Source organism: Vipera ursinii (genome assembly GCF_947247035.1).
Source record: "Vipera ursinii genome assembly, chromosome: 2".
Taxonomy (NCBI): domain Eukaryota; kingdom Metazoa; phylum Chordata; class Lepidosauria; order Squamata; family Viperidae; genus Vipera; species Vipera ursinii.
This window is the reverse complement of record NC_139513.1, coordinates 34,018,445-34,044,890: the sequence shown is the minus strand read 5'-3', so window position 1 is coordinate 34,044,890 and position 26,446 is coordinate 34,018,445. Positions and strand designations below refer to the sequence as shown.

Genomic DNA, 26,446 nt, shown 5'->3' with positions numbered 1-26,446 from the left:
TCCTAATCCAACACTTTCACTAGTGCAGCATACAGAGTCTCATGCTAACTTCAGTTAATTTTAACTTGGGCTGTTTTCTTTTTGTGGGTCAGCATCTTGTACAAATGCAGGCAGTTTAATTAGTTTGATTCAGCACACTGCAAGAAGCCAGAAAATAGCTTGATTTGGCAATCAAATAAAGCGGGTTGTGTGAGCCCATCTAATATGTAATTTAGCACTCAGCTTTTCTTTTTGTAAGAAAGACTTTGTAGGAGAGGAAACACGCAGAGCTATTTTTCTGATGGTTTCTAGTATGGTTGATATAATTACAAAAGCTGATTGTGAATCTTGTTCATATTACTTTGCGTTTTTATGACTATCCTTTTCGCACTTTACTCTTTATTGAGTTTATATTTTACTGTGACATATTTGGGGCAGAAAAATGGTACGTAGGTATTTTATTTTCAGAATGAAATGCCTTTCAATAAAATTTGCTGATCTGAAAAGTTGATACCAGTTTCCTTCTGACACAAGGAGAAAGAACACCTAAAGAGGATAGAAAATTATATAACCACTTTTTTTTGTACCTTTTATTTTTAGGATGGCCCAGCCATATCTTACAATGCTCAAACAACACTAAAAAACTTCTGCCAGTGGCAGCAAACTCAAAACCAGCTCAGTGAAGAACATCCAGATAAACATGATACTGCTGTATTGGTGACAAGGTATGTCATGGGAAATTTTCAGCTCACACTGAAATCATCATGTGATTGTTTTTTCCCCTTTGATACAATCATATGTGGTTCTGAAAGACTGCCCAGAGAAGTTGATGTAGTTTTCTTGGCAAGATTTTTCAGAAGTGGTTTGCCATTGCAAGGGCTGAGAGAAAGTGACTGGTCAAAGATCACTCAGCTTTCTTCATGCCCAACACCAGACTAGAACTCCCAGTCTCCCAATTTCTAATCTACTGCTTTAACCACTACACAAACTGGCTCTCAAACTTGGTTCCCAAGAATGGTACCACCCAAATAGGTTTCCAGAATTCTCAGTCATAGGATATGCCTGGTAGCAAATATGGAAAGTATGGTCCTAATACATTGAAACCAGTGGTCCTCAACCTTGGCAACTTTAAGACTCCCAGAGTTGAAGTCCACAAGTCTTAAAGTTGCCAAGGTTGAGGACCCCTGATCTAGACAGTACTAGGTTGCGGAAAACTGACTTGTTCTATGACAGTAAAAATATCAAATGATTCTAGTTAAAAGTGTAAGGGACTATCTGGTTGTAACTGGATCAATTTAGCAATATATCATGAACAGCTTACGATACGGAGAATCTTTCCAGCTATCTCCATGGGCTGAATGTTGGCAAAATTCCCTGAAATTTGGAGATATTGTTACCTCTAAAGCAGAAATATACCTTTCTTTTTTAATGAGGTTGGTGGGGAAGGACTGTGCCCTTGTTTCTTATAACAAGCTGATCATCACATCCCAAAACCTGGCTGAGGCCAGGACAAAAATAGTAGCATTTAAATGCCTGCAGTTGAATGGTAATGTTAATTTATATTTTGGATTGTTTGTTAAATATTTATTACTCTAACACTTTAAAAAAACTAGAGTTCATTCTTACTTTTGAGCCTACTGTTACCAAATCTGTATGAAAAAAATTGAAAAAATATTAACGTTTGGCAGGAAGAATAGGTTTATTGTGTTGCAAATGATGACTTGCGCAGAGATTAAAGGCATTAAAAGTGTGTTTTGCTTTCAGGCAGGATATTTGTAGAGCTCACGACAAATGTGATACTTTAGGTAAGCTTAATCTCCTTTTTTTACTCTTTAAGATAATAACATTTTTGACAGCAAGTTGTGTGTCTTTATAACAGGTTCTTTTTTTATTTTATTTTTTTTAATTTCCCAGGTTTGGCTGAATTGGGTACAGTCTGTGATCCGTACCGAAGTTGTTCAATTAGTGAAGACAGTGGACTAAGTACTGCTTTTACAATTGCACATGAACTTGGCCATGTGTATGTGCTATCATTTTATATCAACTTTAAAAACCAACAGTATACAGTATTGGGTAATATATTTTTAAAGCCAATGCAGGTAGTTCTCAACTTATAACCGCAATTGAGCCCAAAATTTCTGTTGCTAAGTGAGACAGTTGCTAAGTGAGTTTTTCCCCATTGCCACAGTTCTTAAGTGAATTGTGTGTGATTTTCTCCTAGATCAGGGGTCGGCAACCTCGGCTCTTTTATGACTCATGGACTTCAACTCCCAGAATTCCTGAGCCAGCATAGCTGGCTCAGGAATTCTGGGAGTTGAAGTCCACAAGTCATAAAAGAGCCGAGGTTGCCGACCCCTGTCCTAGATAGTTTCTTGATTAGGGTATTGCTCTCTGCTTGATAGTTTGTCTGGTGTTAATCCCTGCTTATCTGGGTGTTGGCTGCTGGAGAGGATGTATTCTGGTCTTTTTGTTTCCTTCTTAATTTTTTTATTGTCTCTTTTGAATGGTGCATAAATGTGGTTAATAAATATGTCTCTTGTTAGCTGTTTTGTCTGAATGCCAAGCATTCAGAATTTTGGATTTAGCTTGGTTTAGGATGCTCACAGGTACCCTAATCAAGGAACTACCAAGGAGAAAGCCACATCCACATTAATACTGACAGGGCCCACTGCTGTATATAAACAGGGAGCAAATTCAACATTCACTAGCACTGTTTATGTTACCTAGTTGGATAGTGAAACATCTGCAAGCAAACAAGCTCAGCCAGCATAATAAATCTTAAATGTGACTATTAAAGTTACTTTCTATTGAATCCAAAAATGCCCTACAATAGCAGAAGGTCCTGGCCTTGCATAAATTTCTGAAACCAGTAAATTTAGGTACTTTGTTCTTCTCCTAGAAGCCTACTGGATTGAGGGAAGAGGTGAGACAGGAATTTAGTCTTACCCAATCAAAGAGAGTGGAAGAGAAAAGAAAGAATGCAATAGCTGACAATAGAACAGCTGGACTTACATTGAATCAAGCCTGTGTTCTGCTGTTCATTCAACTGTGATATAGCACAGCTTAATCTACTAGCCGAATCAAAAGGTTTCCAAACTTTAATATATACGTACATACTTTGTCATATTGCATAACTGAAAATTTGGGAACTGAACTTAGTAAATTCAGAGATTGGATGGACTCTTGGGATTGTCGTAATAATTCATCTTTTTATTATTTATACTTTGGGATGGTTTTTTGTGTGGCTTTAATTATATTTTGGTTTATGTGTTTTATTATAAACTCCTATGAGTTGCAAGATTCAGCAGGATATAAATGTGCCGAATCTATAAAATAATAATGAATTGTTTTAAATTGTTCCAAGAACTTACAGTTTTCAGGAAAGAGCTAATTAACTGAAATAAACTAGGATTACTAGGAGTGCTTTAATCAGTTATTCATAGTGAGTTGTAGAATTCAAAAATATTTCTACAGTGGTTGCATAATATATACAGTACATTATAATGCAGAGCAAAATATTCATAAGTAAATGAATCTTTGAATCCCATGAGGACTAACCTCTTAATTCATGTATATCTGGTGATAGCATTTTGGCTGCTGGTGCTATTTTGTTTCCTTGCCTGTACAGAAATTAAAATTCTTTGTTGGGACTGCTCCTGGGTTCAGGTTAGGGACAGATAATCATGGAAAATTTCTATGTGCTTGCTGAGAGTCGACAATAATTTGATGGCATGTAATCAATCAGTCATTCTTAGGTTCAAATATGTTGAGCCAGCTCTAAGACAGTTCCTCCAATTATGCATATAGGCTACAGGTCTTTGCTTTGGAATGAGGATTCCATTCTTCAGAAAAGAACCCTATTAATAAGGTACTTCAAATTTCAAAGAAATAGGGTATGGAATTTTGTGTGCTTATTTGCAACTTCTGCAATTTTGTTTTGCACAATAAATCCTATTTAAAGGATAAGCCAGCAGATTCAGCTTTTTTAAAACCTCATTGATCTCCACAGGGGAGTTAACCTGTCTAGTTCGTGTAATCTGCTATATATAAAAGTGTTTAATTTGGACAAATTGATTTTTTTAAAAAAAATGTATTAACACAGTGGTCAACCTACTGTCTCTCTTTAGATTTAACATGCCCCACGATGACAATAATAAGTGCAAAGAAGAAGGAGGAAAAAGCCAGCAACATGTTATGGCTCCCACCCTCAACTACAACACTAACCCCTGGATGTGGTCAAAATGTAGCCGTAAATACATCACGGAATTTCTGGAGTAAGATTGTAATTATTTCTTGATGCGTGTCATATGATTTTTAAAAATACTTTATGAGCTGCTTTTGGCATAATATGTGAGAGAGTGACATGTAAATAAATAGGCGTTGGTAACGATATACTGTAGGCAAGTGCCTAATGTTCATGTCTCTTTCTCTCTCTGTATATAGGGTATACCAAAATACAGGCCACATTCACAGTTTATTATATGCATTACATTACATGTTTGAATTAGTTGCCATTTTCTTCTAAATGCGTCTTCATTTATTTCACATATACAGTATGTAGCTTTTGAATATTCCTAAGTGATGTAACATTTTTTCCAGAAAAAAACCAGCTTTTTACACATATAATGGAATAAAATGGAGTGGAATATAAGAGTGGAATGGAATAGGAATAGGAATAGGCATAGGTGTAAGAATAGAATAGAATAGAATAGAATAGAATAGAATAGAATAGAATAGAATAGAATAGAATAAAATAGAATAGAATAGAATAGAATAGAATTTAAAACTTGTTGTAAAGCATCCTAAGGGGTGATAAAGGTGATTATATTGTAGCTGGTTGTGAGACATTCCAAAAGGGTGATTAAGATGCCATTATTTTGTTTTTGATTTATCATTTTATGATTATGTTTTATAGTTATTGGTTTTTAGTGCTGTTGTGAGCCACCCAAAGTTTTTTTAACTTGAGTGGCTATATAAACTTATTGTGATTACCCTATGGCACGGGTCGGCTACCCGCGGCTCCGGAGCTGCATGCAGCTCTCTCACCTGTCTCCTGCAGCTCCCAGTCCTCCTACGCCATGTGCAGTCCCCCCCCCCAAAAAAAATGGGACTTCAATTCAATTCAAACTTCTCACACACACAAAAAAAAAACCTCGCGATATTTGAATTGATTGGTTGAACTTCTTTGGTTTGTGGGACTGCCCACAAACCGCTTTTCTTCTTCGGACTCCACATGGCGGCAGCGGAGGAAGAGACTGGAGGACTTCTGGAAAGGTGAGTGGGCCCATTTTCCATCTGCTGCACCTTCCTCGGGCTCCCCTCCTCTGAACACACCGCTGCTGTCTTGCCCGACTCTCTCCCCATCCCATTCTTTTGCGGCAGGGCCATTAGGCCATTTTTCCATCTGCTGCGCCTTCCTCGGGCTCCCCTCCTCTGAACACACCGCTGCCGTCTCGCCCGACTCTCTTTCCGCCCCAGTCTTTCACAGCAGGGCTGTCCGGCCCTTTTTCCGTCTGCTGCAACTTCCTTGGGCTCCCCTCCTCCGAACACACCGCTGCCGTCTTGCCCGACTCTCTCCCCATCCCATTCTTTTGCGGCAGGGCCATTAGGCCCTTTTTCCGTCTGCTGCAACTTCCTCGGGCTCCCCTCCTCCGAACACACCGCTGCCGTCTGGCCCGACTCTCTTTCCACCCCACTCTTTCGCAGCAGGGCCGTTGGGCCGTTTTTCTGGCTCCCCGGGGTGTTGTGTTTTTTTTTGAGGGAACCGGTTCCGAGTGGGTCTTTCACTGTTTCAGGTTGCCGACCCCTGCCCTATGGGATTGAATTTTGGTACGCCTATAAAGACATTAATGAAATTTACTGTGTTATTTTTCCCTAAGTGTAAACTGGCGGAAATCATTTGAGCTAGGGCAGGATAGAAAGAAAGGTTGTTATAAGTAGCACACTACATAAATTGAGGAAGCACAAATTGGGGAAAATCCTTCTTTGACTATACTTTTCCTGATACTTGGTAGCTGAGTTTTATTTATTTATTTATTTATTTATTTATTTATTTATTTATTTTAATTCCATTTATATCCCGCCCTTCTCCGAAGACTCAGGGCGGCTTACAAGCTTAGCAGTAGCCTTCATTCTATGTATATGCCTGCTTATTAGGGCTTTCACACACACACACACCCAAGCGGCATTATTACAAAGTCAGCTTAATTGCCCCCAACAATCTGGGTCCTCATTTTACCTACCTCGGAAGGATGGAAGGCTGAGTCAACCTTGAGCCTGGTGGGACGCGAACCTGCACTAATTGCAGGCAGCTGCTGTTACTTAAGGAGGCATCAGCCCACTGCTCCACCAAGGCTCTTATTCTTATTATTTATATCAAAGAGGGTAATAAAGAGGTTCATTTTGTAGTGCAGAACCCGTACCTTTTCCCCAGAATCATAGTGCTAGCTACAGTGATGGCGAACCTTTTAGAGACTGAGTGCCCAAACTGCAACCCAAAACCCACTTATGTATCATCGGATGCTGGGTGGGCATGGCCCATTGGGTGGGCGTGGCTGCGGTGGTAACGGCAGACTGGGTGGGACCAAAAAGTTCAATCAATCAATTCCAACTTTGCAAGATCTTTTTTTTCCCCGTGAGAAGTTGAAATTGATTGATTGATTGAACCTTTTTTTTTTTTGCACACGGTGGTGGAGGCCTAAGGTGAAAAGGTTTTATAAAACCCAGCTGAAGGCCTAGGACTGGGCCGACGGTGTGCGTGCCCACAGAGAGGGCTCTGCGTGCCACCTGTGGCACCCATGCCATAGGTTGGTTACCACGGTGCTAGGGCTTGGCATGCTTCCAAAATTATTTGGAAAAATAATAACTCGCAGGAGCCCAGTATCTCTACAGTTCATTAAAGAAGCTCATTTTTTTTCAGTCGAGTGAAAAAATAGATGCTACTGCTTTACAGTTAATGCAACTCTTAAGTCAGTCCCATCTTCTTTTTTTCCACGCACGAAAGCTCAAAAAAATCTCTAGCTGTTTAATTAATAGCAGCAAAATTCGATGCTCACAAGAGGTCTGAAGCCCTTCTTCCAAATCATTTTTGAAACAAGCTTTGAATTTTAATGTATAGTATAGTACTATTCTTAAGAGCAGGTGCATGTCATGAAATGCAGCATTCATGGCGTGATAGCGATTGTTCAGTTGTCTGGCAACTATATGAACTGAATGTTTTACTTACTACGGGCCAAGTGTTATCTGTTCAGTGTTAATATTCTCTTGATTATCTGTTAGTGGGAGATTTTAAAATAACCTTAATCTACTACAACACTATGGTCGTGAAGATAACTGTAATGCTTTTCATTCTAGCACTGGATACGGGGAGTGTTTGCTTGATGAGCCTTCATCAAGAACCTACACTTTGCCTCAACAACTTCCTGGTCATATGTATGATGTCAATAAGCAGTGCGAGTTAATTTTTGGGCCTGGAGCTAAGGTTTGCCCTTATATGGTAATGTGCTTTTTTTTACTTCTTTGGTTTGCTTTCAATATGAACAACTGTTAGGTTTATCAAAAGGAAAATGCCTGCTTGGTATCCAATATTTGGATCTGGAAAAAGACCTTACTTCTAAAAAAACATTATGGTCTGACCAGTTTGGATTTCAGTTTTTAATTCCCAAATTAATTTGAGATTTCTACATTATTTCTGCCTTGTATTTACATCCAGACATTTGAGATATATACAAGTAGTCCTTGACTTACAACCATTTGTTTAGTGACTATTCAAAGTTACAATAGCACTGAAAAAAGGGACTTGTGACTATTTTTCACACTTACAAGTATTGCGGCATCCCTATGGTCACATGATCAGAATTTGGGCACTTGGCAACTGGCATGTATTTATGATGACTGCAGTGTCCTGGGCTGATGTGATCACATTTTTGCGACCTTCTGGCAAGCAAAGCCAATGGGGAAACCAGATTCACTTAACCACAATTTTACTAACTTAAAAACTGCAGTAATTCACTTAGCAACTGTGGCAAGAAAGGTGGCAAAACTCACTTAGCTGTCTTGCTTAGCAATGGAAGTTTTGGGTTCAGCAGTGGTTGTAAGTCAAGACTACCTGTAGGTGAATTGAGCCAGTCACCGCCCTCAAACAAACAGCACCATATTTCCTTAGGAATTTTGTCAGCCTTCCCTGGTATGGCCCATGAATTCCATAGCCTAGTACAATATTTCTCAACCTTGGCAACTTTCAGATGTCTGGACTTCAACTCCCAGAATTCCCCAGCCACCATGCTGGCTGGGGATTTGCAGGAATTGAAGTCCAGACATCTTAAACTTGCCAGGATTCTCCATCACTGGAGGTCTCCAAGAAAAGACTAGTCAACCATTTTTCAGGATGGTATAAGGACTCCTACCTTGGCCATAAGGTTAGACTAGAAGACGTCCAAGGTCCTTTCCAGCCCTATGATTCTGTGAAAGAAGGTTATAGCGTGTGAGTGTAATAATCTCTAAAATTAGATTGCGTATTGGATTTTTGAGAGAAAAATCCATTAGTTTAACAAGTGGGGAACTTCTTTGCAGATTTTCACAGCCACCTGCTTATACAAGGCAGATATCTTATAAAGTTGTTGTTTTCTTTATAAAGCTATAGTATGAAAGAGCTGTGACTGTTAATGTCACACTCGTGGCTTTTTGATTATTTAATCAGGACTGAGGTGACATAGAAAATGACTAATCAGAAGAGTTGCAGATTAAATGCATCATTAGTTTTATCAACATGTGTTAAATGCCTTCGACATGTACGCATGTACAGTACACACATATACTGTAATTTCAGCTTTGAAAGATGGAATCTGTTCTTGTAACTTGGATGCACAGATTGGGACTTGATGTAGACATCCTTCAGAAATGTGGGGTTTCTAGCTCTGAATGTTAAAAGTTCCTGTTTATATAAACAATAAACAATAATCGTATCTAATCTGACTGAGTCTTATCAACCCTTATATGACCTGTGAAGCAATAGAGTTTTCAAGACCTTCGTGAGAATCAGAACATTGGGGACATTCCTTACCTCAAGAGCAGGGTGGTCACTGAGAATCCTTGAGACTACCCTCCTCATCTCTTATGGATAGGGCATGTGCTTTCCCTCAAATATGGCATGGAATCAGCCATATGTAGTGTTGGAAAGATGTTCCATATAGCTACTTTTGCTCCAAACCATGCAAGGCTTTAAAGGTAATAACTACCATGTTGAACTGGATTCAGAAGCAGAGTGGTAACCAGTGCAACAAACATAGCACAGATGGTACATTATTGGATCTTGATACTCTGAGTAAGCAGATGGGCCACAGTGTTATGTATCATTTGGAGTTTTGGGGTAGTTTTCAGCCCAGCTGCAGAATGTTACAATATACCAGGTGACGAGGGTGAAGCCCTCTCCTCCATTGATACTGTAATAGGAGTTTAGAATCCTGAGGACCCCAAATTACAGACCTGTAATATAATCCAAAGGGACGCAGTGGCTCAGTGGGTTAGGACGCTGAGCTTGTCGATCAGATGGTCGGCAGTTTGGCGGGTCGAATCCCGAGTGCCGCGTAACAGAGTGAGCGCCTGTTACTCGCCCCAGCTTCTGCCAACCTAGCAGTTTGAAAGCACGTAAAAATGCAAGTAGAAAAATAGGGACCACTACGGTGGGAAGGTAACAGCGTTCCGTGCGCCTTTGGCATCTAGTCATGCCGGCCACATGACCACGGAGACGTCTTCGGACAAGCGCTGGCTCTTTGGCTTTGAAACGGAGATGAGCACCGGCCCCTAGAGTTAGAAACGACTAGCACGCATGTGCGGAGGAACCTTTATCTTTACTTTAATATAATCCAGAATCAAACTGGGAATGAGGCTTCAGCCAGAATATCACTGACAACTCCTATCTTTCAAGGGTTTAATCTGAGCTTGTTTTGATCCAGCCAGGCCATTACAGCAAGGATTGCTGTGGTATCCCTGGGTGTTATCATCATATGATAATTTCTCATTCCAGACTTAAACTCAGTACTGGAATCCTTTATATCTGGAGTCCCCCGCCCCCCAATATCTGGAAATTGGTCAATAGTTATTCAAAATAGCTGGACTGAGAGATGGCTTCTTCAGGAAGATGTATACTTGGTGGCAGTCTTATTCAGTGCTATCATCACTGGTGAGACATGCGGCATAGACATGCAAGATTGCTAGGTGATTCCCTAAGATCCTGGAGAGGATTGGTGTCACAGAATAACTCTTTAAGCAACTTATCCATGAAATTTCCCAGTGTCTGCTTAGTAGTAATTCCCACTGAACTTAATAAGACTTACTTACATTATATTGTATACAACCCAGAATAATATATAGCCCTTTTAAATAGAAATTACAGAGGAAGCTGAGTAAAATTCTGCAAAGTTGTAGCTTATATCTGTATTTTTAACACTGATAAAAACAGAACAATATGTAAGACAATCTCTCTCATAGGAAATAAAGGTAAAGGTAAAGGTTCCCCCGCACATGCATGCTAGTCATTTCCGACTCTAGGGGCCGGTGCTCATCTCCGTTTCAAAGCCGAAGAGCCAGTGCTTGTCCGAGGACGTCTCCGTGGTCATGTGGCTGGCATGACTAGACGCCAAAGGCGCACGGAACGCTGTTACCTTCCCACCGCAGTGGTCCCTATTTTTCTACTTGCATTTTTACGTGCTTTCGAACTGCTAGGTTGGCAGAAGCTGGGACGAGGAACAGGCGCTCACTCTGCTACGCGGCACTCGGGATTCGACCTGCCAAACTGCCGACCTTCTGATCGACAAGCTCAGCGTCCTAACCCACTGAGCCACCGCGTCCCTTCTCATAGGAAATAGTGACTGGTAATCTGTGTAAAATGTTTTGTTTTAATGGGATTGATTTGGAAGCATAGGACATTCAGGTCTTAATAATTTGCGGGGGGGGCATCTGCCTTTCTCAGCTGTAGCTTATTCAACTCTTAATAATCATGAAATTTAAAAATAGAAACCATTAATTAGTTCAAAGAAAGAGAATACATGAACAGTCCAAATGGAGTGCAGGATCAGATATTTCAATAAGAATCTGTCAAATTTGAGGGTAATAGCAATATTCACTATTTCTGATTTTCAGGCTTTGTTCATTTTGTACTTCAAGAGGAAGCTTTTAACCAATTTTTTATAATGTGATTTTTGACTATTTTGTATGGGCACAGGTTTAGCTTTTAAATCAGGAGGTTAGGACCTTTGAGCCAAAAGTTTCAGCATTTGCAACCTTAGCCAAGTCACTTCCTCTAGTTTATTGTGCTCATTGTTTATACTTCCTTTCTCAGTGATGGTAATAACACCAGGGAGATAATCTAAAATAAGTATGTGGCCTATAGCATATGTTATACTGGCTGTTGAGTAATGCTGAGACCATTTAAAATCACTTAAGCAGAAGCAGTGCAGAAGACTATGGTGCATTAATGATGACGGAGCACATAAAGGATGTCGTACACAACACACACCGTGGGCAGATGGGACGGACTGTGGCCTGGGAAAGGTTGGTCTCTTTGCTCTTATCATTACTGATGTATTTGATTTTTTATCCCACCTTTCTTTTCTTTTCTTTTTAAATAACTCATGGCAGCAAACATACCCAATATTCTCCTCCTATTTTCCCCACAACAATTTTATGAGGTGGGTTGGGCTGGGAGAAAGTAACTGGCCCAAAGTCACCTAGCTGGCTTTCATGTCTAAGGCAGAACTAGAACTCACTGTCTCCTGGTTTCTAGGCCAGCACTTTAACCACTACACCAGATAATGGCATCCATTCATTGAGAATGTCTTTAACCATTTTATTGTTTGATTAGAAGCATTTTTAAATTGTTCTATCACCAGGCTATACTCATTCCTAGACCAATTCCTATTGGCCTATTCACTAGGACACAGGTCGGCAACCTGCGGCTCCGCTTTCGGCAGCTTCCTCAAAGAGCGGCGCCGCTGCCCCTTCGCACGGAGGTACGCGCGCACCTCCCCAAAGGTTTGGGGAGGTGCGCGCGCAACTCCGGTCGTTCGGAGAGGTGCGCGCGCACCTCTCGGAATGGGCAGGGGCGCCGCTCTTTGCGGAAGCTGCCGCGGCCCGTCTGCTAAGCTGCCGCTTTCGGCAGCTTCACAGACGGGCCGCGGCGGGCTTCCTGAAAGAGCGGCACCGCTGCCCATTTGCGCGGAGGTACGCGCGCACCTCCGGTCGTTCGGAGAGGTGCGCGCGCACCTCTCGGAATGGGCAGGGGCGCCGCTCTTTGAGGAAGCTGCCACGGCCCGTCTGCAAAGCTGCCGAAAGCGGCAGCTTTGCAGACGGGCCGTCGCCATCGGGCAACCGGGAACCGGTTCCATCTCATTTTTTAAAAAATGGCAGCCGCGTGCGTCCGCGCATGCGCAAAAAACCTTTTTGCGCATGCGCGTGCATGGACACACGCACGCGGCTCCCTCTTTTTTTAATTTGTGATGGAACCGGTTCCCAGTGGCTCTTTTTCTTTTTTAGGTTGCCGACCCCTGCACTAGGAGAAAAAGCTCAACCTTCTCTTTTGAATGAGATATTTTCCTTTCTGTAATATCCAACTTTATACTGGTAACCATTGATAAAAGGACTGTGTGAAAGCTACTTCACAGATTATTTCTATGAGGGAGTCTCCCATATCATCTCATAACATTTTCTTTTTAAACACTGTTGAACGCAACATCACACCACAATTAATTTGGAGCAAGCAGTTTTAGTGCAGAGTACTGATACAACATCTGGAGCCCAGTCCCCTCAGTTGGAGAAGTTTATCTTCCTTTTAAACATTTTCTATGTTCTCTAACCAAAGTGAAGCAAAATGATTTGCTTCAGCTTTGCAGACTTTAAAACTCATGGGTGTATATAATTAGTAAAAAAAAAATTAAAAAGAGAATTAAAAAGACATAAAACCTGACACACCGAGAAAAACCCTGAAATTTTAACTAAACCTGTTATAGAAATGTCTGCTTCAAGCCTCTTTCTTGCAGCAGACAAACTCGTGTGACGTGTTAGACATATTTTATGTGTGAGAACACTGAGCTGGATAGCATTAAATCCAAATAATAATCCAAACTCTAAACTTTTCAGACAAATATATGCTGTGCAGTATTTGTTTGCTTTACTTCAGGGTTAGCAAGCTGCTGCTGCTATCATATAAAAAGCAGATATAATTTTCTGAATATGATTATTTCATTGGATTTGCACATCCAAGTGGGAAATATCATCTAATTAAGCTTATCATTGAGACTTAACCATTGGTGGGAACTCAGTCATAGTAAATTTCTCAGAGGAAATGGCTTGCCTTCCACTGTTAACTTCTAATGGTTTAGAATGTCTGGTATCAATCCATTCTGCAGTGGGCACACTTGCTTTTCAACAATTTTGTTGTATATAGAGCTGCAAAATATTCTTAAAGGATAGTGCTATGTCAATTAACACCTTTTGTGTTTTATTAATGTCAACTGTGGTACTAACATGCCAGTGCAGAAGGTTAGTGTTTCGATTTTCTTTCATTTTCAGACTGCCTCTTCCATTTGCAGTTTACTGATTGCCCATAAGTGGTGTGCAACTATTTGTAGCCTTTTAGAAGGCAGACTGATTCTAAACTATCCAGATCAGAGATGTGAAGCCAACCTAACTAGAAAATGTTGGGCTTACAGCTGCATCCCAGATCAGCCTACCCCACTATTTAAATTCCTTCCTACTGTGCTGTTTAATATGATAGTTCATGCATTAAAAAAATCATTCTGTAGATAAAACATTTTCTGTTGAGACATCGTAATATCTAGCCTGTAACTGAAAAACAGAGAGACGTCTTTCCTTAGAAGCTCTCACATCTTGATTTTTTTTTTCTGGAACAATAAATGGCCACAGCCAAGAGAATAGCAGTCTTAGCAAATACACTGCAAGTCATTGATAAAAAGAATAAGAGCTGTTCATATTCCAAAAGTATTTTTCATTATTACTGCAATGCAAGCTGTGAAATTGTTGGGTTTATCTTGCCCAGTCATCTAAATTGCACACTTGTCCTTATTTTTATATATATAAGACCTAGGGAAAGATAAAAGCTTCTGGTTGTATTTTGTAACCAAATTGCAGTTACTTGATATCTGAACTCAGAAACCCATTGTCTGTTTAAATTCTGTTACTGGAAAAAGGATTTGACAATGTGACTTATCTTAGCATTTATATTAAACGTGTATAACAAGGGGGGAAAAATAGTTTGCCATGAGGTATTCATCAAAGTAGATCCACATCCCCACAATCCTAATAATGGTATGATTAACTATTTCTCTTGTTACAACACCAGATGGCCTGATTATCATGAAAAATACCACCTGCTTTAAGTAAAATGTTTAGAAGTATACATATAAAACGTGCCTGGATTTAAAATGCAATATATATGTGCATGTAGAACAGACATGTCAAACACAAGGCCCGGGGGCCAGATCCAGCCCGCGAAGTGGTTTTATGCGGCCCGCGAAGCCATCCTGGAAACAGGGAGGGAACGGCCCCCACTGCCTTGGCCCTGGCCCAGAGACCCTCCTTCTGCCAGAGACCCTCAGTTCTGTCCCACTCCTGCCCAGGCCCCCCTAGGCACCCTTGATGCGAACGACGTAGAGCTGGCCACGCCCACCCAGTAGGCCATACGTACTCTAGCCACGCCCACCCAGTAGGCCACGCCCACCCTGGCCACACCCACCCGGCCCCCTGAGGGCAACCGCAATGCTGATGCGGCTCTCAATGAAATTGAGTTTGACACCTCTGATGTAGAACATATACTCGTGTTTCCACATCTACTATAGAAATAATAGAAGTTTCATTTTGGCCAACTTGACTTTAGTAAAATTCACCCATGAGAATACCGGTTCAAACCAGAAGGTCAATATGGCTAGAAGCTGCCAACGAAATAGATTCCATTTCTTTTAAAAGGTATATTACTGTTTCTTTTGAGGAAGGGTCACATAAATTTTTCAAGGGAAGCAGTGTTAAACATTTTGTCTTAATCATTCAGGTAGTCCTTGACTTACAACAGTTCATTTAGTGACCGTTAAAAGTTACCATGGCACTGAGCCTTTTTTCATACTTATGACCATGACAGCAATCCCTATGGTCACGTGATCAAAATTTAGATGCTTGGCAACTGACTCATCTTTATAACAGTTGCAGTGTCCCAGGGTCATGTGATCACCTTTTGCAACCTTCTGGCAAGCAAAATCAACGGGGAATCCAGATTCACCTAACAACTGAGTTACTAACTTAACGACTAAAAAATTGTGGCAGGAAAAGTCATAAAATGGGGCAAAATTCACTTAACAAATGACTCACTTAGTAAAAGAACTTTTGGGCTCAATTATGGTTATAAGCTGAAGATACCTGTATATTCAAGGAATATTAACAACGTGTTGTTGAAGTATATTTTTGATAGGGGCAAGTTTAAAAAAATGTGATTTATTTTTATGTCCAGAAATCCCAATTCAATACTAATTTATTTTAATTTTATTGGCATTATTGTTGTTGTTCTGTTGCTTTTCATGTACACTGAGGGCTTCTGAACCAGACACAAATTCCTTGTATGTTTAATCACATTTTTCCAGATAAAGTATTCAATTCAATTCAAATTCAATTCAATTTATATAATTAAAGCTCAAAACGTTTCTAAGGCAATCATAAAATACAAGTGATGTCCCTGCAACAATAAAACTGCATACAGCAAACCTCTTGGGCTTTCTATTATGTGGTGCACAGTTCTGTGTTTACACTATAAAGATGCTTCTACATTAGAAGCCATTCATTCTAATTTTCTGAAAACCATTCTCTGTGTTCCACACTTAACTTTAAACGCCTTTGGTGGGCTCTCTCGGGTTAGCCTGAGATTTTGCTGTCACAGATTTTGGCTGAAAAGAAATCCTTTGGGGTTAAAATCTGGTTCACCTCATTCTACTGAAAAGTTTTCCTCCTCTCTAAAGAAGCAAATGGATTCTGATCTAATATATTGTGGCATCTTACTCCAGGCAATATGATCTCTTGGCCCAGACAATGCCTTAATTGAACTCAGAGGATTTGGGATTTAGATGCAGAAAATGAGAGTGCCCAAATCACCTATCCCTATTATATGTAATTTGAGGTTCTCCATGGACAATTCCTTGCTACTTCTATAACATCCTGAATATTGCACTTAGGAGGCTTCTTACCTTGACTTGAATTGGTGCTATGCCTAGTACGGAGACTTTGGATAAATGTATTAGTCTCCCTAATATATCTAATATATCATATGTGCTTCTGCTCAAATACAGAGGTAGAAGCAGGACTTGCTACATTGCATGTTGTATCACCCTTGGTGCCTGACACTTATAACCCCTTTGCCCATCCCATGTGCTGAATACATCTAATACATTTCAGTCAGGATGTCCTGTTCATACAAATACCAAAATCTTGTGCTTATTTCTGCTTTTTAACTGAAGAGATTACAAATGTTGTTTTAGAATAATGTAACAACAATAATAATTAGTGAATTATTGATAGATTTACCCTGCTTCATTTGTCAACATAGGTAAAGCCATATTTTTGACATTTGAATTGCTTTTTCCCATTTGTGGTGCCATCACAATTTTTTTAAGTTCTACTCTTTGTTTCTGCCAATCTAAATTTAATTGTCCTTCTTGCTGTCACATACGTAAGCATATGACACTGGATCATGAGAAAAGATGGTGTGTCTATCAAAATCTAGGCCAGGGGTCAGCAACCTGAAACAGTGAAAGAGCCACTCGGAACCGGTTCCCTCACAAAAGGAAAAACTGGGAGCCACAAAAAATGTGTGCGCATGCGCGTACATGCACGCATGCGCAGAACAGGGTTTGACTGAAGAGTGGAGCCAAGGCGAGATATGCACCTACCCTGCATATTTGAATTCATTGGTTGAACTTTTTTAGTCCCACTTTTTTTTTTTTTTTTTGGACTGTACATGGCAGAGGACTGGGAGCCGCAGGAGATGGCTGAAAGAGCCGCATGCAGCTCCGGAGCCACGGGTTGCGGACCTGTGATCTAGGCTAACAGTTTTCTCTCTGTGTTTTTTTTTTTTTGTAAATCGAAACTTTGTTTCCTCTTTGACATCTTGGCAAGATATATTTATGTATGAAGGAAACTTTGAAATATCATAAAAGCTGTATCTTATCCATGAAATACACAGGTGGAGGGGAGAATTTTAACATAAACACATTTTTTTAATTTTTTTTATTTTATTTTAATTCCATTTATATCCCGCCCTTCTCCGAAGACTCAGGGCGGCTTACAAGCTTAACAGTAGCCTTCATTCTATGTATATGCCTGCTTATTAGGGCTTTCACACACACACCCCAAGCGGCATTATTACAAAGTCAGCTTAATTGCCCCCAACAATCTGAGTCCTCAGATTTACTAAATCACTGCATCTTAACAAAATATTTGAGGTATTTTATGCGTAGCTTTTTATTCTTTTCATATTCAGTTACTGTACATTCAATGCAGCATCAGCTAATAAATTTTGCAGTTGAAAATTATGGCAGTGAAAATCATTAAAAGTGTGTCTCTCACGTGCCAGTGCCACTGAATTTTCTAGCATTATTAATTACATTGAGAGACACAAGGATTTTCAGAGTGATGGAGTGTTTTCCTAGCTTCAGTTGTTACAAGTAATTTCAATTTTCTGTAATATTTATTGCCTATCTACCCCGGATGTGTCTGAGGAAATGCATGGGGGAAAAAACCGCATTCTAGCTTTTTAAAATTTTATTTTATTACATATGTGTATCTATAAATTCCTTTTTGTAGTACATTTAAAAACCACAGGAATTAAGAATAAAAAATGTGTTGTAGTAGGGACAGATTGACATAATTTTGGATACTAATGAAAATTAATCTGTGTAATTCAGAGTAAGACTATCTCTCTCAATTCATTTGAGAGCAAGGAAGGCTTATCTTTAGTGAAACGTTCTAACAAGTATAACTATAACAATTGGTTATCTCTCAAGGTAGTCCAGACAAGAAACATGACAATACATCCAGCTGTATCTTTATTCCAAGTTTACCTTTAATACAATCTTGCATGTCTCCTCTTGCCCTCTCTTTTACTCACCCCAAAACTAGGGAGGGTCCCTTCTGCCACCCCTCCTCCTCCTTCAGACTCAGATTTCATTTGTCAGGTTGTTTAGGCTGCCGCTCTTCCTCCTGTTTCCCAAGGTCTTTTCCACAACCATGACAAAATTAGAGAAAGTTTTATTTCAAAAAACATTGCAGTGTGTGTGAAGAAGAGAGCATGTGTTGTGTTTTAAGAGGAGGTGATAAGCTATAGGTAGTCTTACAACCACAATTGAGCCCAGAATTTTGGTTGTACGTTGTTGCAGACATAAGTCGCCCTGTGGCTGCACTCAATTTTGCAACTGTTTACATTGCGGTCATTAAGCGAATCACATGGTTGTAAGTCTGAATCCAGCTTTTCCAATGGGTGTTTTTTGCCGGAAAATGGTGAAGACGTGAGCATGGGATGCTGCAACCAGTTGTAAATGTGAGCACCCAAAATGCAATCATGTGACTGCTGGAGTGGTACATGACTTCAAGGATGGTTTGTAAATAACTTTTTAGAGTATGTACTACTAACTTGAAACAGTTGTAAGTTGAGGACTACCTATAGTAAAATTATTTATACTTGTTATGATGGTGAGAAGTCACTACTTTATATTTTTATTTTCTTTTTCTTTCCTATATCCTTACTTTTCTTCCTTTTCTGTTATCTCCTTATTTTTCCCTTGTTTCTTTTTTGCACCTTCTACTCTTTCCTTTATTCTACTTTTTTTTCTTTTGGTATTAGCATTTTGTTGTTGTTGTTAGTTGCGAAGTTGTGTCTGACCCATCGCGACCCCATGGACAATGTTCCTCCAGGCCTTCCTGTCCTCTACCATCTTCTGGAGTCCATCTAAGCTCACGCCTACTGCTTCAGTGACTCCATCCAGCCACCTCATTCTCTGTCGTCCCCTTCTTCTATTGCCCTCAATCTTTCCCAGCATGAGGCTCTTCTCCAGTGAGTCCTTCCTTCTCATTAGGTGGCCAAAGTATTTGAGTTTTAGCTTCAGGATCTGGCCTTCTAAAGAGCAGTCAGGGTTGATCTCCTCTAGGACTGACCGGTTTGATTGCCTTGCAGTCCAAGGGACTCGCAGGAGTCTTCTCCAGCACCATAGTGCAAAGGCCTCAATTCTTTGGTGCTCAACCTTTCTTATGGTCCAACTTTCACTGCCATACATTGCAACTGGGAAGACCATAGCCTTGACTATATGCACTTTTGTTGACAGGGTGATGTCTCTGCTTTTTAGTGTGCTGTCTAGATTTGCCATGGCCTTCCTCCCCAGGAGTAAGCGTCTTTTAATTTCTTGGCTGCAGTCCCCATCTGCGGTGATCTTGGAGCCCAGGAAAATAAAATCTGCCCAGGAAAATAAAATTACAGCATTTACTGCTGTAATTATGATCTTTAATAAAATTACTATTAAAAATATTGGAATATGCTGGAATGAAGCCTAACTGTACAATAAAATAATCTTGTTAAAAGTTTTTTTTCTCTTTTTCTCTCTCTCTCTGGTCTGGAATTTAGCATTGCAAGTATGGCCACTGTGTTCCCAAAGAGCGAGAATTACCTATGACAGACGGGGCTTGGGGTGCATGGAGCCCCTTCGGAGCATGCTCACGAACATGTGGTGGGGGTATTAAAAATGCCGTTCGAGAATGCAACAGGCCTGAGTAAGTACAAAAGATTAAATATTACAACTGTATTCTCACCGCACTTTAAGGCAGGAATCCTGAATGGACAGCAACCTGTGTTTGCAGCACAGCAAGTATGTTTCTTCTTTCTACATGTGTAGAACCTGGAAGTGCTAACTTTATTTAACAACTGCATCCCTATTTGAATCATTGGGAATAAACTAACCTCAAGCCAGGATAAATTGTTGGCTTAAGGGTAATGACTTCTTGGGGTTTGCTGCATATAATATTACATTCAAATGTCTCATAAAGTTATCTCTTTCTGACCTGTATTTAGTAGTCATCTGAAAGGGGAATGAAGCTGCTGGCAATAGGCCACATGCATCAGAAAGTTGCTTGTTCGCATGATGGTTTATAACAGGATTCCTGTTATAAACAGGAATGTGGGTGCAGCCTGTTAGATGACAAAAGTAATGAGGGAGCTATAACATATATTGAACACTCTTCTCTGAAAACCCCAAACTGTAACTTGATAATAAAATATGTGCCTCACAAAACATGAAAGTTAATCACTGAACAGCAGGGGGTAGCGCTCTTTGTGAAACCTGCTTCTTAAAGAGGCTTGCCTGTTGGCTCTTCTGAATTTAATTTGGTGCAGGGATACACTTTATTTTAATTTAATTTTAATGTTTTATCATGGATGAGTTTGTTTTTATGCTGTTGCAAATTTACAGTGCTGAATATTTTAGTATGTTTTGAAATAGTGTCATCTGCTCTAGAATTTTACTGAGGGACAGGATATAAATTCTTATAATAGATAGCTGGATTAAAAGATGAGTAAATAAGAACACTGTATGAAAGGCATTTTGGTAAAATGGATCAAGATATCACGAATGATTCATGTAAATGGGATATGAAGATGATGGAACAGATGACATGCATGCATACATATAGTATATGACAAACAGATGGCACACATGCATACACACTGGGGACAGCTGTAATACAGTGAAGTGTCTCAACATGCATTCAATGAAACATAGATAGGTTAGTCTATCTATAAATCTGTATTTAGATTGGAAATTGCCCTAAATTGGGACTGAAACTGAAGCTGTGTTTATGACTGAACCCCCAAGACCTGATTTCGTTGCCAAAGCACAACTCTGAACTAATGAAACTGGAACTTAGTCCAGAATTGCACCAGCAAAGCTGTGATTTTCATAGGGGAAAAAACAGTCTGTTCAGGTTTTTCTTAGAAATCCAGCTAGAATGGAAAGTGAGAAATTTACCTCTCCTGCCTGCTGCAATCTTGATACTACACATATATACTCATTTTATTTTTTTATTTATTTTATTCATTTATCTAATACATATAATTTGATATCTCACAAGCAAGTGACTCTGAGTGGTATACTACAAAACTAAATTTGAATAGAATATTTAGCCAAGTGTGATTAGACACAAGGAATTTGTCTCTGGTTCAGAAACTCAATGTACCTGAGGGGAGGAGCTGAAACAGTTTATGCCAGGATGTGTAGGGTCTGTACATATTTTCTCAGCCCTCCTTCCGACCCATGCAATATACAGGTCCTCATGGAAAGCAGACTGGTCACAGTTGTTTTTTCTGCAGTCCTAACTATCCATTGAAGTGTGTCCCTGTCCTGTTTGGTTGCTGTACCAAACCAGACAGTTATCGAAGTACAGATGACAGACTCAATAATTCCTCTGTAGAACTGTGTCAACAGCTCCTGGGGTTGAAAGAATAAATATTTAAAATCATTGTCATTAACAAATATTAAAAAACAGTTTTAATTTAGCATTAATCTTAACACATACAATAATGCTAATCAAGTGTCTTTGCAAGTGTCCTTTTCATTTCTGGTTGTAGGTTGTCATCACACCATAAACTCTTTGAAGGCCTTTATGGCCTCCAAAGAATAATCTCCTGTAAAGAGTAATCAACTGCTATGATTAGGAATTATTCCATTTTATGTTAAGAACTATAGGCAGTCCTTGACAACAACCATAATTGGGACCAGATGTCCTGTTGCTAAGCAGGACAGTTGTTAAGTGATTTTCACCCAGTTTTACCATATTTTTGCCACAGTTGTTAAGTGAAACATGCAGTTGTTAAGCTTCCCTAATGACTTCGCATGTTGAAAATCGGCTGGGCAGGTCACAAATAGTGATCACATGACTCCAGGATATGCCAATCCTAGTAAATACATGCCAATTGCCAAGTGCCTAAATTTTGATCACATGACCATGAGGATGCTTGCTTCAGTGGTCCTAAGGGTGAGGACCAGTTGTAAGTTACTTTTTAATGCTATTTGTAACTTTTGAACAGTTGCTAAAAAAACGGTTGTAAGTCAGGGACTATCTATAATTGCCTTAATGTTTTCAAGATAAGAATATTAATAACCAATGCAAAAATGTTGCATTCATAAAAGTAAATCATGAAAATATTACAGTATATAGGACTGCTAAACATGACCTGCAAAACTGTGAAGAACCATAGGATGCTAGCAAAGAGATGCAAAACATTTTATCCCTTGATGCCATTTGATAGCTACCGAGATCTTTGCAGTTAAGCCATCAGAAACAAACAAACAAACAAAATAAAAAAGGCTTTTTTTGGTATTGGCCTAAGAAGCTGTTAACAGTTTCTGCAATATGGGTAAAAAGTGCTTTCCTCAGATGAGCAACAAGCCTAGTGACACTCAGCTCAGCTGTTTTCTTGGTCTGAGTTGGAGAATATGGCATACAAGGCTTGCTATGGGATAAAAAGGAATTACATAACGTCTGGAGAAAATAAAAGTCTTATAAATATTGCTTTAATAATCTGCTTCCATACCATATATAGCAATAGAAACTGGAGTTAGTACACGATTTGTCATTCTAGACTACTGTCCTACCCAAGCACAAAACATCTCAAGATAGCACCTACATTAGGACCATTCCACTGTTTTACTGCTTACATTTTATTGTTTATGGTGGCTCTACAGAGTATGCCATGGTGCCTAATATATCAAGGCAAACTTCTTTCAGAGCATTATAATCAGTTTGCTACATGAGGAAAATTTTAAATACTCTTTAGATTGTCTTTTTGGTCCTTTCAGAACTGTTAAGAGTTCACCATCATGGTGAAAACATTATGAGATGTTTTGTTTTCTAGTTGGTTCAACCTTCTGGTTAGAGAAGATACTGAGACCTTTTTGTGCCTGAAAACTATGTCTATGGTTTTGGGAAGAATAAGGATGGCAGTTAATGGTATATTGATGCAGAAAGTCAGGAGGCTGTTGGTAGAGGCAAAAAAACTATAAAACTTTGTCTCTGTTTTTGCACCAATTTGCCAGGTGTCATGAAAATTCTGTCATGTTGGTGTTACATGATTGTTAATTCATGGGAGAGGGTTGTTTGCAACCACGGCCAGTTTATATTGAACAAAGTGCTGTAATAAACATGTTAATGACATGGAACAAAATGCAAATTATTTTGTTTCATAGTTAAAAGACTTCAGTATTTTTTTCCAAATGATTGTCATTTTTGCAAATGAGATACAGTGTCCAGTATTTCTAAACACAGGTGTTCAAATAAATAATATTGTTTATAACGACAATGGAAACTTATGCCAAAATAAGAAAAGGATACAAAATAGCGTGAATTCATGAAGTTCCAAAAATCCCTATGCCTGACAATATTAAACTGATTTCCAATATACTCTACTACCTTTTATGTAATCTGGAAGTGATTCCAGGTTTAATATATGAAATACCTCTAGGCTATCTCAGTAAACCTTAGTGAGTTGTTAGGACTTCACAGATGTTTTAAAAGTTCTTTGGGCTCCCAGTTAAATATAAAGTTATGGGAGTACTGTGTGAAAGGAATCTACCTTTAAAATACCTCATCTTTGCAACTGAAAAGATACACTTTGCAACAGATGCATGCTTGGTTAATTAAAAGGAAGAAACAAGAGCATTAGGTGACATTGAATTTCAGATACAGATACATAGGATTACATTGCAAGGTTGCAGTGTAGAAATACCTGCTGATAACCTCTATTGAACACTTGGGAATTGAGTTTTGGAAAAAATATGAATACAGGACTAGGATAAAAAGCTTGCTTCCCCCCCACACACACTTCCTAAGTAGAGATGACAAGCTGGAGGCTCATCTTTGTCACACCTTCACGTATTTGCAATCATAATTTGAATGAAGATATGGTAACAATTCCTCAGCATTTTGATGAAGCCGCTGCCCCCTATAAAAGCACCTGATTGACCATCTCTAAAATTAACCACATTAGAACCATAGCCTTATATTGATCACTTGTAGAGTAGAGCTTTTCCATTTTTCAAGACTATAAGATAGACCTTTGCATGATAATCTGTTGGTGAATGATTCATGATGAAGCTTTAATATGTTAAAAAAAGTTCATTTGTAAAGCTCAAGTCATCTTGCAAATCATGATTCAACAGAGATCTTCTAGGCCTTTTTGAAATGGGATTAGATTAAGATCCAGGTTTGCTTGTTTTTCTAAGAAAAGCAAATTAAGCCTTAAATTTTCCAGTTTCGTAACTTTGTCAGAATATTCAGGAGCAAGAAATGAAAAAGAAATCCATTTCAAAGCTGTATGTATTAACCCACTCATCTCAAGTGAGAGAAAGTTCCATCATCGTACTCTGAAGCTTGTAAATGATAGATAGCTTGGAAGAAGAACTTGACATTGTACAATTTGTGACAATTTTTTATACACAGCCTCTATATTAAAAAAAACAATATTGTTATACATTACCTCTGATGTTAAAAAACAATATTCTGGGGAGAATAGTATTTCTTTCAAAAATTATTGTAGGTGGCCTTCAAACACAGTTTCATGTAAATCAGACAATCCACTATTGATAAACAATCCATTATTGTTTACTGTCTTCAGATAAAAAGTGCATGCCATCTTAATGAAAAAGTATTGTGTTTAAAAGTCTTAAGGAGAGTTTTTTTTATGTGTACAAACCTCATAGGTATGTTTGTTTTAGAAGTAGATCCCATATAATTATGTGATTTGTTCCAGGCATCATTGTCTTTGGGGGAGTGGGAGGGGTAGAATGCAAATAGTATGGTTTATATACGTGCATCAAACAACAAGATGGATATGCCTAATGATGGGGCTTGTGTTGTGATGTCACGTAATTTTCCATTTTTTTTCTTCTGGATGCTTACTGTTAAGTCGTGGGCTCTGGTGAGCAGGAATGAAGACACACAGCTGAGTACAGAGGAACTCATTCTTTATTCAAGCTGGAACTGTACTAGGACTTGGGCCGCTCCCCGCCACAATATATAGCCAAACCCTATGGTAGCAACCAATCAGATTGAACCCGTGCTTGCCGCCCAAGGCTGACCAATTGCAGGACCGGAGACGTCCTGTCTGAGTTGCTGGAGAGCCGTTAGCTCTCCAGCAACACACGTGGTGTGGTACCAAAAGCCCAGTACATAACACTTACATAGATAGGTGTGGAATTACCATTTGAAATTATGACGGCCCTAAATGAACCCCTACATGACAGTCCAACGTTGCAGTGCCCCTACAGTGATGTGATCAAAATTTGGGTGCTTACCATTGTGCTCATCCTTCTGACTGTGGGAGTGCTACTACCAATCCACCCCAATTGAGTCCTCAGCTGCCTAGGAAACCTCTCACAGGCTAGAAGGCCTCAACTGCAGGCCCAACCACGTGCAAGCTCCCGTCTCCCCTCTGTCACTCCTGAAAGGCCTGGACCTCCTCTTCTCCTACCATGCCCGGAAGGCACGAGCTGGCTACTCCTAGGTCCAGTTACCTTTCCCTTTCCTTATAGCTGCTGACAGGCATATGCAGCTGATGTGAAGCTCAGCTAAAAAGCCAGGGAAGACATCTTCCTCATGGCTAGAGAGGCAATCTTTCTTAAGGCTGGCCAAGAACAGGAACTGGCTAATGCTGAGGCTTTCTGGGAATGGTGCAGAGGAGGCCAGGGAGAAGGCTAGGCTTTTGGGTAGAGGAAGTCTGCATGTCCCTGGGTCTGGCCGGTTGAGGCCTTCCAGGCATAGTGGGACAGGGAGAAGACCAGGCCTCTTGAGAGGGAGGAGGCCCACATGCTCCTGGACCTGGCTGGCCAAGGCCTTCTGGGCCCCGTAGGTCTCTGCTTGCAGGTGAGCGCTGGTCCTCTCAAGACTTCCCCCTTAGGGACCTTTAACAACTGCAGTGGGGAGTGCTGGGATTGTGGTCGTTGAGCAAGGCAGTCACATGGGAGTCTCACCTGACTTGCAACTAAGATTCTGTGGTCGTAAGTTGAGGTCTCTCTGTATTTCCTGTCACCTTATTAAGCCTTGAAAAGAAGTGAAATTTACCAGATGGAGCATTGCACTTGAAATATGTGAATGTTAAGAAATTGAGCTTTCATATTTTCCTGAGCAAATACTTAATAAGCGAAAAGCAAAACGTGAAGTACAACATGCAAGTTCAATATCCAGTGAGGGCACAGATTGTATATTAGATTGGGTTGGATTGGACTGGATTGGGTTTATTTATATATTTATTTATATCCTGCCTTCATTATTTTTTTATACATAACTCAAGGCAGCGAACATACCTAATACCCCTCCTCCTCTTTTCCCCACAACAACCCTGTGAGATGGGTAGGGCTAAGAGAGAGTTACTGGCCCA

At 39.8% G+C, this 26,446-nt stretch overlaps 1 protein-coding gene across 1 annotated transcript in view; it reads left to right on the top strand.

The window, feature by feature from the left end:
• Positions 1 to 26,446, top strand: part of ADAMTS9 (ADAM metallopeptidase with thrombospondin type 1 motif 9) — a 160,444-nt gene that overhangs the window by 33,070 nt on the left and 100,928 nt on the right. The window contains exons 6-12 of the mRNA XM_083355935.1: positions 580 to 704; positions 1,744 to 1,784; positions 1,894 to 1,999; positions 4,107 to 4,253; positions 7,333 to 7,474; positions 11,422 to 11,529; positions 19,646 to 19,791. Coding sequence (XP_083212061.1) covers positions 580 to 704; positions 1,744 to 1,784; positions 1,894 to 1,999; positions 4,107 to 4,253; positions 7,333 to 7,474; positions 11,422 to 11,529; positions 19,646 to 19,791 — 815 coding nt within the window. The remainder of the gene's footprint in view (positions 1 to 579; positions 705 to 1,743; positions 1,785 to 1,893; positions 2,000 to 4,106; positions 4,254 to 7,332; positions 7,475 to 11,421; positions 11,530 to 19,645; positions 19,792 to 26,446) is intronic.